The sequence below is a fragment of the Ambystoma mexicanum genome, chromosome 9 (genome assembly GCF_040938575.1).
Source record: "Ambystoma mexicanum isolate Mex_15411 chromosome 9, UKY_AmexF1_1, whole genome shotgun sequence".
NCBI classification, from domain to species: domain Eukaryota; kingdom Metazoa; phylum Chordata; class Amphibia; order Caudata; family Ambystomatidae; genus Ambystoma; species Ambystoma mexicanum.
Window position 1 is genome coordinate 857,031,540 of NC_090931.1, and position 13,333 is coordinate 857,044,872.

Consider the following 13,333-nt stretch of genomic DNA (forward strand, 5'->3'; position numbering starts at 1 on the left):
TGTACACTCTATGTTGCTTGCACTCTGATATCCCTAATGAAAGACTTGCATTGTCTTACATACTGTCTCGAATAACTATCCCTTAGAAAGGGTACCGCACTGTTTCTAAATTGCACTCTGTTGTGCTCACGTAAAGGCACTGTAAAATACAGATTGCATTGCTGTGACCCTTGCCCTGCTGCCTTCCGCATCTGCATGCCTCTGGAAGGTGCTTTTAAATGTTCCATTTATATACTGCTGTTTCACTTATTTATATACTGCTGCTTCCAATCTGAGTGTTCTGTTCATATACTGTGGTGTTTCATATCTGGGTTTTGATGTGATAGAGCATGGCATTGTACTCATTTTTAGGTACCCTTTAGAGAGAACCATGAGTAGTTCCATTTCATAAACCACTGTGTCTCAAAACTTGGTGTTTGTTGACACATACTGTTCTTCTTGTCCACACAGAGATGCCGCAGCACTGTTTTACACACTGGCACACTTCTGACTATGTCTGCAAAGCCATGGAGCATGTACACTCTAATAATGTGCTAGATCACTCAAAAGTTGGTTTCAGACCAATAAGAAGCGCTAAATTGGCATTAGTTTCCATTTGGGACAACCTCAAAATCACAAAGGATGGCAACATCACCTCAGTACTCGTTCTCCTCGGCATCTCACCCTCCTTTGACACTGTTAACTACAGTACACTAATAAGAAGGCTTAAAGAAACTGGATTCCATAACACAACTTTACATGGGGGAGATCTTTTCTAACAAACAGATCAGAAATCACCTGGCTCCCCCTTTTCATCCAGAACCATCAAGGATAACATTGACTCTCTTTCCCCCGCACTCGCTGATTTCAGCAACCACTCTTTTGCCTCTGGATCGTCCCCCTCCTCCCTCAAGCACTCCATTGTATGCCCTCTCCTGAAGAAACATTCAGCAGACCCCACCTATCCAGCCAACTATCACCCTATTTCAATCACCCCCTTTCTGGGGAAACTGCTGCAGAAGCTGGCCTTGCCCCAATTCAACTCGCACACTGAACTTGGCGGTGGTCTCCAGGATCATCAATCTGGATCCGGAGCATCCAAAAGCTGCTCTTCTGAACACCCGTGAAGAACTGCTTGCTTCTCTGGACTCCAATTTACCAGCTGTCCTCATCCTACTTGATCTCTCCTCTGCCTGCAACACTGGTAACCATTCTATCCTCATACAAAGTCTCCACAATACCCTTGGTATCTCGGAACAGGCACTGGGTGGCTGACCTCTTTCCTAACTGACCGCTGTTACCATGTCTTCCTGGGCACCTTCTCCTCTCCTACTTCCTTCTTAACCTGTGGAGTTCCCCAGGGATCTTTCCTCTCCCCCTGGCTCTTTAACATCTACCTTGCTCAGCTGGCACTCCTCATTTCCTCCTTCTCCCCCAACTTCCAGTGTTATACAGATGACACTCCTGCTGACTCACTAGCACCTTCCTTCATCCCTGACTGCCTATAGGCCATCTAGGCCTGGTGCACTTCCAACTATCTCTGCCTCAATGGCAGCAAAACTGAGATCCTTCTGATTGAGACCTCTGCTCGCTCTTTCTTCCCTTCACTCTGGCCTCCTTCCTTGGGCTCTCCACTTGCTCTTTCTTCTGAAGCCAGAAACCTTGGCGTCATCTTTGACTCCTCTCTCTACTTCCTCCCTCACACCCAGGACATTGCTAAGAAGCCTCACTTTCACCTCTACCTTCTCAAGAGAATTCTCCCTTTTCTCACTTTCTTCCAGAAGCTCAATGTTTCCCGAGCCCTGGTCCTCTCTAGGCTGGACTATTGTAATAGCCTCCTCTCAATCTACCTTCTTCCACTCTGTGACCAATTCAGCTAATCCAGAATAGAGCAACAAGGCTTATCCTTGGCCTTAAGCCCAGGCATGGCATCTCTTCTGCCCTAAAAAGTCTTCACTGGCTCCCAGTTGCTGGACAGATCAAATTCATCCACCAGGCTGTCTGGGGCCAGGGACCACACTATCTGCAACTCTCTCTTACCAAATACTCTCCTTCTAGACCTCTACACTCCTCTGGCACCAACTCCCTTTGTGTAAAGTGATTCACTAAACAGAGAGCAGGAGGTTTTTTCGCTTTCCTCAGTTGGATCCCTCCTATGGAACAGCCTGCCTCTCCCTCTGCGTTTTGAGCAGGACCTTCATAAGTTCCAAAAGCACCTCAAGACTTTCCTTTTTTGCTCCTCCTTCCCTTCTTCCCTCCTCTGCTAATCTCACAGTTGCTCCGATTGGTATCTTATATCTTTATGCATCCTGGGGGCTCCTGACCACTCATTCCCAATCTCCAGCTTCTGTCTACCTCAGCACTTGCACTCCCTCCACCCTAGAGACTCACACTTTTCCACCTAACACGGCTCCTGGCTGCATACCTTGCACTTCATCTGTGGCTCACCCTCGAGCATGGACACCCCAGCACCTACCCCACTGCCATCTCCCTTGCTGCACTTACACATTGTGTATACTCACAAGGCATAGTAGGTTCGTCCGTTCCTTCCGCCACTGTATTATATTGTGTGTTTTGAATTGTACTTCAGTCCCACCTTCCCTCCCTGTTGCCCTGTGGACGCTTTGAAACAGAATGTATTTGATTTATAAGCACCTAACAAGCAAACAATAAAATAAATAAATAAAAAAATAATGTCCAACAAAATAGACTGACTTGTCCGGATGGGACTCAGTGCATCCCAGCACCATCCATTAATCTGCAGAGTTGCACAAGGCTCCAACCTGTCTTCTGCCATATTCAACCTACGCATGGAAGCTCTGGAGAAACTCCTTGCCAACACTAACATCAAGATACAACCCTATTTGCAGAGAGGTGGGTTCCGACACCTGGGAATCCGAATCACACCCAACCCGGATGACCTCTTTTCGAATAATTTCACCCCACTGTGGACAGATGTCAAGAGAGATATGGAGAGGTGGGCGGCAGCGGGGTTCTCATGGATGGCACGACTCAATCTGATCAAAATGATAGTACTCCCCAAATTCCTGTTTCTCTTTCAGATGCTCCCCATCCAGGTGCCTAAACCCTTCTTTCACTCAATAAAGCGTACCTTGCTCAGGTTTCTCTGGGCGGGAAAGAAATACAGGATCTCCTACGATGTCCTAACAAGGTCAAAGGAGGATGGAGGGGTGGGGTTCCCAGATCTTGACACATACTACAGGGCATCCCAGCTGAGGATCCTTGTTGATCACTTCATCCCTGGGACGGAAAAGCAGTGGGTGGCCCTGGACAATAGGCTACTCGCCCCAGTCATGCTCGTTGAATGGTTATGGGTCCCAAGAGCAAGCATCCCCAGGCGGGTACTGGATCACCCGGTATTGGGGGTCCTCTGGTCCGTCTGGAAGCAAGGGAATTACTACAGATGGCTCACAACCTGGCACTCCCCGTTGAGCTGTATCTGGGCCTAGCCGTTCCTAGCCAAAATAGGGGAACCAGCTGCCTACCAGACGTGGTACAAAGCGGGCCTAGTCAGGGCTTGCCACCTGTGGGTGGGGGGGTCCTTCATGCCCCTTCTAGATCTTGAGGAGGCCCTGGGTTTGGGTAAACTGTCGCCATTCTGCTACTTCCAACTCAAGGGAGTTCTCTCAGAACCCTCAAGGGGAGACACCCTCAGGAGGGACCTAACAGACTTTGAGAAAATGATCATCTCCACCCGAGGCTCCAGGGGGGTGATATCCCGTTTATATAAGCTCCTCTTTTTCTCGATACCAAGGGATCCCCCCCCCCGGCACGGACACAATGGGAAAAAGACCTGGGAGTGGCAATAGACGACAAGAGGTGGACCAAGATGTGCATCTGGGCCCACCGCTCAGCAACCTCCCCCCAGTATAGACATCAAGCGCTAAAGGTCCTACACAGATGGCACTACCCCCCACAGAGAATATCTAGAATGAGCCCGGGCTACGACCCTCACTGTTGGAAATGCCGAAATGCAATAGGTGACTACATGCACATGTGGTGGTCCTGCCTTTGGGTGCAGTTGTATTGGGGAGAGGTCCTGTCCTGGATTAGGGGGGGTGGACGGAATCAGTAGACCCCGGTGCCCCTGGTTGCTCCTCTTTGGCATCGAGGCAGGAGATGATCAGGAGGACACCCAGGGTCACATGCTTCAGGTCATGCTGGTGGCGACCAGGAGCTGCCTGGCCCAAAAATGGAAGAACCCATATATGCCTGAGGAGAAGGAATGGGTCACCAAGGTTCGGGCGATATACGACATGGAGTTCCTAACGCATGTCCTAGATGAATCTAGATCCAACATTGAGGAACTCTGGCTCCCCTTTTTTGAAAAGTACGAGTGCCCGGCCTGAGGGGTGCAACCCTAGCCCACGGTCCTGCCCAAGCTTCAGGGCACGACAAGGTTGGGACACCAAAGGTACTCACTGAACAAGGCACGCTCCCCCCCTGGGGGTGCCACCAAGTTGTGCCCAAGACTAAGTGTGCACAGAACTATTCGACAGTCCGAGTCTGTAAATGCTCTTTGTGGTCCTGCAAGACAATTCTGAAACTGACATTCAATCACCGGCTATGGGAGGGCGGGGGGTGAGGGGGAAGGGGGAAAAAAGGGTTATTGTTAAAATATTCGTTAAGGGTATGCATTTGATTTACAGAGAACTGTTTGTTGTGATAACCTAAAAATGACAATAAAATTTATATTTTAAAAAAAAGATACAACACTATGCAGATTACTTGCAATTTTACCTGAAAATCAATTGCATCAATATATCCATTGACTAAAGAACTATCTGTTCCTGATCCAAACCTGGATGACAGATGCCCACCAGAAGGCCGAATTCATTCTCCTAGGAAACCCCACCAAGAATGCTCAAGTGCACCACTGACTGATGGACATGAAGCTCAATGGGATTTTGCCCCAGCTCTCTTCCAGTGTAACACATCTCAGCTTTACCATTAACTGTAACCTCTCAAGGAAGACCCAAGCAGCATGGTACCAGTTGCGCTGCTCCAAAAAATCAAGCTGTTCATACCTGCCCCATGTTTCTGAACAGAAGGACTAGTCATCTCCTATCTGGGTGATGGAAACATCTACTCAAAGGAGTCCCACATACCACGGTGGCTTCTCCTAAGCCATCCGTCATAGTGCAGCACAACACAGGAGTAAGAAAATTCGACCACATCAGCCCCAGCCTCGAGTTGCTACACTGGATACCCCTTTAAGCCCAATACAGACTGCTTCACCTTCAAAGCAGTCACAACAAAGACACCACTCAATCTGGCAGTGAAAGTCCCTTTCACAGGTGGTAACTGCACTATCAGAAGCCTTGACAGGTGGGAAACAAAGAACTACAAGAGGGAAAAACAAGAAACAGTTATTTTTCTGCTATGCACCCTGCCTCTAGAGCAAGTTAGCAATGCAAATGAGATGCTCCCGTCCATCCTATGCTCCAGGGAGTACAAAAGACCCCATTCATCTGAGAACATCTTGACAATTGCTGATTGCTCCACTCAACCCAATGTCTGCCCCTCTGCACTTTCCTATCTCTGCCACTGCCTCTAATAATCCATGTCTTCTGCTACCCCTGTTGCCTACGTGTAACCTCCTGTGTGTGTCCCTTTGGACCTCTGTCACTATCCCGCTAGGTTTGCTCTTTATAAATCCCATACGTAAGCAAGTGGGGCCAAACATTGATGTAACAGAGCCATGGGCTCGTATACTCTTACACTTTTACTCTCAAATGAAATCCATGATTAAGAAAGAGGGCCTCATTACAAGGTTGCTGGTCCGGTAAAAACGGTACCAGTAAGCTTGCCGGTACCGTTGTTACCAGACCGGCAAACTATGAGTTCTGCTAGTGGATGTCTTCCCGTCTTCCCGTTTCTGCCAGGACTGGCCTTCCGGGCGGACCGGCACCTGGGAGCAGACCATGCCGGATGCACCAGCACCATTGTGAATGGTGTCCGTGCATCCGGCCTCCCCATGGGGCTCAATGGGAGTGGGGAGAATTTTTTACTGGCGCCCAGGAATGGGCAATTACCGGGACCGTCAGGGCTATAATGACCAGGTAATTGCCCATTCCAGGGTGCCAGTAAAGAAAATCGACTCCAGCTGCAGTCATGCCAGTTTTACCGCCACGGCTACCACCAAAGTCGTATTGAGGCCCAGAAGCTTTTTACTCGAAAGAAGTCAGCAGACTGGCTTGCCTTCTTTTCTATACTATTCTAGGGCAATAAGCCTCTTTAGAAATAGGGAGATATTAGCAAGGTGTTAGGCCTTCTGACTTCAGAAGATTAATTGCAGGAGTGCATCTTAATATTCTCCCGCAGAGAGCACGCATGCAAGGGCTTGGCATTAAGAAAATGTTCACATATTTCACCCACGTGCAGAGGACTCAGTCCACTTCGTCCTGATATGTGCTAGGTGTAAGGATGTGTGTAGGAAGAAGTTAAGATCGTATATAATTGAAAATGGTGTTAGTCAGTGTGCTGATGCTTTTTCTCTGTTACTGCAAGCTGAAGATGATAAAATGATCTATTGAATCCATAAGTACATGAAAGCTGTTTTGAGGAGTCATTTGGTTTTAGCTGTTAATTTGGTGTTTTAAGAAGATGGGGGTAACAGTAGTCATTTGGTGTATTTAATACCTCAGGGGATGAGGCTTTAGAGCCGAATGTTTTTTATTTCAGGGGCAGCTCCTCCGTAATGGGTTGTGGAGCACTGGCCCACCACACATTGTGGCAGAGCCAAGCAGGCCCAGTGAAAACACAGATCCCCCCTTTAGCTGCGTGGATGTGTGTGTGCTTGCCTGTGTGTTGGACCCAGGGGCTGCTTATTTTGGCTGTGGGGAAGGAGGACTCATTTGACTGCAGTCTGGACAAATTCTTCCTTTAAAATCACATCCATTTACTGGCCATCAATTGTAAATAAAACATGATAAGTATTATTACATGGCTAGACTGGCCTTCTTTGGTGCAGCCAGTCTGGATGTATTTTCTTACTCTGGCAAAACATGTTCTACATGGCATCACGAGTAAGGCAAACAGGTTAAGTGTTATTAGATGGCTAGGCTGGCCTATATTGGAACATCCCAGTCTGGGCATGTTTCCTTACTGTGGCATGGCATTTCTTCTGGGCATTAATGGTAAAACTAACATGATTAGTGTTATTACATGGCCATACTAGTGTACTTCGGTCCAGACAGACTGGAATTTATTTTTATTGTGGCATGGCATTTTAACTGGCATTGCCAGTACGAGTAGGTTCTTACATGTTGATGCTGGCATAGATTGACAGAGCCATCGTGGACATGTTTTCTTACAGTAGTATTACTGGCATTATGCGCAAATCAAACATGGTTATGTTCTTGGATGGGAATACTGGCAAATATTGTGAGAAAAGGCATCATGAAAATGCTTTGGAAAAGTTACCCTGCAAAATCGATTGCAAAACTGTATCGCTTTTTGCTCAATTTTTCAGAGTGAGTGCTTCAAAATGTACCATTTGAACCCAATATTTTAAAGATATTCTTGAGGGATCACCCCTTCCTCCCACCCCCCAACGAATTCTGCTTGGTTTGGCCCCCTCGCTACACTTGGTTGCTCCATATATATTTGTAGGATCCTGCCCCTAGATAATTTCATACACATATGACAGCAAGAAGACTTCTAAACCTAAAGCAATTTGAATCGTAATGTACTGCTTTGATATTTGGGATGTGTTATTGTACGTACTGTTTTTAGAATGCTAATGGAGAAATCCGAATGAAACATGAATTATTCTTCTGTGGATGGCAGACTAGAGCAAGACTGTTCCATAGCTCTCCACGCCTGTTCATGGCCTGTGCCTGCACGTTTACTGGCACCCACTACTCGAGTATTTGCGTTGAAAAAAACGGGATTTGTGCACCATTCTGCCCGCAAATCCCCATTTGTTAAACAGGGATTTGCGGGCAGAATGGCGCACAAATCCCGTTTTTTTCGGCGCAAATAATTCATGAATTACCTTCTGTCTCTTTCCTGTCTGTCTCACTTTCATTCCTCCCACCGCTGCATGTCGTCTGTGTCTTCACCGCCCTCGTTTGCTGCCACTAATCCTTACATGAGGCCTGTCCCGCTCTCACCCCCACAATGCATGCTGACTGGTTGTGGCCTGCCTATTTCAATCACCTCTGCCCAAACTCTGCTTGTGCCTTTGCCCTGCCTGTTTCCCCATTGCCTATGTCTACATGTTTGCTGCATGCCTCATCCCCAAGCCAATCTTCAACATTCTCTTTGATAAGGAGGGGTTTGTTGACCATTCCAATGGGAAAATCCAGACCTGTTTTTGGAATATCCACAATCAACATTTTAACCAGATAATGTTTTCCGATTTAATGCCGATTCTGGACTTTATTTTTAATAATTATTAGAGACTGAATGCATTCTACTACTACACTTGAGAAGGTCATTTGGATAGATAGCTAGATAGCTCTTTTTTCACCCGAAACAGCCACTAGCATTACTAACACATGACAAGATTATTGTGGCTCCAAAATCTCCCTGCGACAAAGAAAAGATTTAAGAAAGAAGGTTAAGAGGCTGAAGGGTGAGAAAGGCCCCGGGATGTTAGAAGGCGTGAGGAAATGTTGACCAACATAAAGGCCACCAGAGCGTTGAGAACGCAAAACGACGCTGAAAAGATGCTGAAAGCCGTCTGTGGGAAAAATCCCAGGTACATGTGGGATTTAATAAATAATGGTGGCAACTTTAGGGGAATTCACATGATGGGACAGGTAACCGAAGAGGGTTGGGTGAGGCACTACGCGACACTTTTTCCTAACGGAGACAGGAGGTTTGCAGCCAATTTGAACACAACGGAAAAGGGTTGGTCCTTCAAATTTGACTTGATAGAGGCCAGGTATATGCTGACTAACTCAGTTCTTCTAGGGCAGCTGGCCCAGATGGCCTCACAAACTAGACCTTAAAAGCTAACATTGACTCCTGGGCAAATCTAATGGTAGCATTATTTAAGCAAGTCATGATTAACAAACAGATGCCTTGTTCTTGGAGGGAGGCTATAATAGTCCTGATTTTCAAGAAGGGCAACAGAGGGGAGCCAAAGAACTACCGCCCTATCGCCCCGTTGGATTCACCGGGGAAGCTCTTTGCTTTGGTTGTTCTTCGTGACTTGAATGCCTGGGCGATCAGAAGTGATAGATTAGATACGAGGCAGTCGGGATTTATGAAGTGGGTAGGGACAACCCTTAATCTGTTTATCCTCAATCTGTTGAAGCAGAAGGTGCTACAATCAGAATCCCTTATCTATATGGCATTCATAGACCTAGAACAGGCTTTTGATGGGGTAGACAGGCAACTTTTGTGGGCTAAATTGAAGGGCTGGAATTGCCCGACCGATGTGTTAGAGGCTATACAATTGCTCTACACAGGGACATCCATCCAAATAGGGTTAAAGGCTGATGGGACTCTGTCGCAGAATATCTATACCTTCTGTGGGTTGAAACAGGGATGCATGTTAGCGCCACTGTTATTCAGCCTATATATATCAGACCTGGGAAAATCCCAGGCAGATATTAGATCATTTCCCCCCCAAGCTAAACAATGTTGAGCTTCCCTGGCTCCTATACCCGGATGACATTGTCTTCTTGGACCTTACTGCCACAGGTCTTCAGTGAAGAATTGACGGATTTAATGATTACCTGGGGGCAAATGGCATGAAAATAAATGTAAAGAAATCAAAGGTGTTGACTATGACGTCCACTGGTAGGAAAAGAAAGGAGACTTTTAAGTGGAAGGTTGATACTCAACCCCTAGAACTTGTCGAATCCATTGTGTTCTTGGGAATCATGATAAAGAAGAACCTGAAGGATAGTGTCCAGTACATGTTTTTGAGAGACAAATTGGACACGCTTTCCACGCAAGGGGCAGTTATTCACAGGAGATATGGTAGTTTCTCGCTAATTGCCATACTCACCTTCTACAAAAAGAAGGTAGTCCAAGTACTAACATATGGAGCAGAAGCCTCATTAAACCTTACATGGAAAGTATGGGCACTAATGGAGGCCTACTTTTGGCGTAGGATTTTGAGACTCCCAAACTCATTAGCAGTGGTAACCATTCAATATGAAGTCTGATTGCAATCTATGGCATCCATAGTCCTATGGAAATCAATATCACATACCAGAAATGTTCAATGGTGGACGGGGCACAGCCCTTTGCTATTTTCCGATCCCTGGTCTATCCAGATGAAAAAGTTGTGAAAGACTGGAAATTGAAAAATGAAAAAGTGTTACAACACCATAATATTGATCTGGGGGTGTTGATTGGCAATAAAGTGAAAGACAAATTGGAAAAGGTAGATTGGCTTGACACCAAGGAAATAAGAGGTAGGGAACCTGCGAATTATGGTTGGTGGAAAGAGAGGAAAGGGTTGAATAATATACCCAATTACCTGCAGAAGTTCCCCTCGCCATATTTCAGAGATCTCTTGTTGAGTTGTCGCCTGAATATCAATCAAACAAAGGAAGTCCAATTAAAGAGACATCAAATAAAAGTAGAAAATGCCTGTTGCAGATACTGCAAGGGAAAGGAACAGGTGGAGTCGCTAGTTCATTTATCTACTTCCTGCATGACATTAATTGAACTTAGAACACTTTATTTGGGAGATCAACTAAGTAAAATAAGATTGTTAACAGCGGAAGATTGGTGGGACTTGGTTTTACTAGGAGAAAGAGTGGGGTTGGTAGTGGCTGCTATGCAATTTGTTGAAGTAAGGGAGGCAATCAATTTCCGTGTTTCTAGGGAGCAGTCTTTTCTTTTTATTCTATTTCTCTGCCTTTTTGTAGTATGACATGTGCGTGTGCACTGGCTAGGGCTCGGGATTGTGGTTCAACTTGCTCTTTGGAAGTCCTTAGGGGTCCTGCCAATGGTTGGTGCTCATGTTGTTCCTGTGGTTTTTCTTTTTATTAGAGAAATGATATGGGAAGCTGATGTCAAATGTTAAGGAATGGAACTAAATTGTTAAAGGTTTCTTTTTGCTTTCTATGTATGTTTGCATGAAACCAATAAAACTTGTACTGAAACAAAAAAGCAATACCACTCGCAATGCTATTGTTTTGGCAGCTCCTGTCTCCTTTTCAATCAGTCGGGCACATTACTGATCTGCCCATAGCACAAATGAGTGCCCTGCTCTCAGGTACAAATGCTCTCTACTGCGATCACTCAACGGTTGACAAGTCCAGTGTTGTGTGATTCACCCCAGACTAACCTTCATCTGTGAACTATTTGTAACAGCCTGGAATCATTTCTGCCTGGGGCTGTCACTGCCTTGTTTCACACCTCTGGCTATTCTCTCCTTTTTTTGTCTGCACTCTGTTTCATCCCCAATTCCTGCTAGGTTTTGCCTGTGTTCTTCCTATTACACCCCTTTTTTCTGCCTGTTTCGAAGACCAACTTGTTTAACCACAACTAATCTGTAGCAGCCTGTTTGACCCCTGAGGTATCTGTGGTTGTTTCTGTATGCTAGATCCTTATCCCCTTGACTATGCAATGTGTGTTGTGTCTACCTTCAGTTTGTTGCCTCCACCTGGCTAATATCTTGTGGTCGTGCCTGTTTGCACCGCAATTCACTGGAAGCTCATTTCTGCCTGTGTCTCTTCCAGGTCCGAACTGCTTTGCAGGAAGCACCATTATACCGGCCGGCATCGAAGTCAAGGTGGACGAATGCAACATCTGTCACTGCCACAATGGGGACTGGTGGAAGCCAGCTCAATGCTCTAAGCGGGAGTGCCAAGGCAAGCAGGCGCTCTAGACCCAGGCCCTGCCATAGGAGACAAAGACCCATGCGGATACCCGTGTCACTGTGTCTTGCCATTAGCACTCAAGGAGTGTGGGGTCTCAAGCAGAAAGACCCTCAGAGCAGATGGACATGCCTACAAGACTGAACTGCCTCTGCTTCTTTGCCACAGATGCCAACGAATGATGACCCATGTGCCAATTCTGCTTTTTCTACGTAGCATCTCTTGGTGACCTGGGCAACGGAGGGGACAATGCCAGTCCGTGACCGGCTATGACTGACTAGGTTGGGGATGATAGCCCCGGCTCCCAATGACGTTTCCAGCTACAACATCACCAGTTGTCATTTCTTTTGCCTTTGTGACTTTTGACCTTAATGGCCCTCCACGACTCTCTCAGTGCCAGCTTATTCTGGGTAAAATTGTTCTTGATTTTTTTTTTTTATTAATGTTATTTTCTCTTTCATGTCGCAGCCCTGTAGTTGGGATTTTTCCTCCCAGCGAAAATGTACAGTGTCTGTTTTAAAAAAAAAAAAAAAGAAAAATGAAACTGTCCATGTGTCTTTTTATTTTCGAAGTGTATGATGGGTGAACGTACACTGCCAATTCTTCAATTCACGCTCTGCCTCCCAGCCCATTACTGTGTGTGCTTAATCTTGTGAATTGGCCAAAAACGAATCACTGCACTGCTGGACAGTTAGTTTGTTTGTTTGCTTGTTTTATTTAGCTTCCAAAGCGCCTAACGCCAAGGCGCTTTACAAAATGTGTGAATTGGTACAATAGCACAATATGATGACAAATAAGTTCGACATCATACCAAAATAAAGGATGTAAACGTTTCGAAGCCCTAAACACCTAATTTCGAGACCTCCATTTTACCGTATATACACGTGGGGGGTGGGTTAAGTTGATATAAAAGGTGCAGGGGGTTTTGGGTGTCTTCCCCTGCATATATATGTGGTAAAATGGGGGTATTTTGCGATATTTCTGGCTGCAATTTTTTTTTTCTTCGCAGTAATCACATAAATAATGTAAATTGCAGGATACAACAGAGGAAGAAACAAACACAAAGAATAGCAAAGAGCTCAGAAAGTGAAATGATGATACATACAACCGCGGAACTGAGGGTCTAGAAACAAGGAAAGATTACAAGACAAAAGCAGCCCCCCCTAATCCTAAAATTAGAGGTAGCTAGAGCTTAAAAATGAAGACTAAGAACCCCCGTAGGACGATGGAAAACAACAGGAACTAGTCCAGGGAACAACTCCAGCTTGGGTTAAGAGCTAAACCTTGGACTACCAGGTCCATAACTCACAGTTGGGAGTCATTGGGTGTTCCGACAAGATGATAAAACATATCACTCAGAAATAACAGCCATGGATGCAAATCGGAATAGAAACAGGTGATCGTTTAAAAGTGCTAGCCAGGATAAGGCATTGATAGCATGGCAGGTAACTAGAATATATCTAGTTAGATGGAGAGGAAACTGCAACAGACCATGCTTTCCCCTTCCACTAAGAGCGCAGCGACGGACCAAAAGGCTTCCA

The 13,333-nt window shown here is 45.9% G+C and overlaps 1 protein-coding gene across 2 annotated transcripts in view; it reads left to right on the plus strand.

Annotated features, from left to right (window-relative positions):
• The window catches only part of VWC2L (von Willebrand factor C domain containing 2 like), a 540,822-nt gene extending 528,501 nt beyond the window's left edge, over positions 1-12,321 (plus strand). The window contains exon 5 of one of the 2 annotated variants that reach the window (XM_069615931.1): positions 11,655-11,776. Coding sequence is in view for 1 of the 2 variants with exons in the window: in XM_069615930.1 (XP_069472031.1) it covers positions 11,655-11,803 (149 nt within the window). In the remaining variant the exon portion in view is untranslated. Of the gene's footprint in view, positions 1-11,654 lie in introns of both variants that reach the window. The other variant, XM_069615930.1, reaches the window with a different exon arrangement.
• The last annotated feature ends 1,012 nt before the right edge of the window (positions 12,322-13,333 follow it).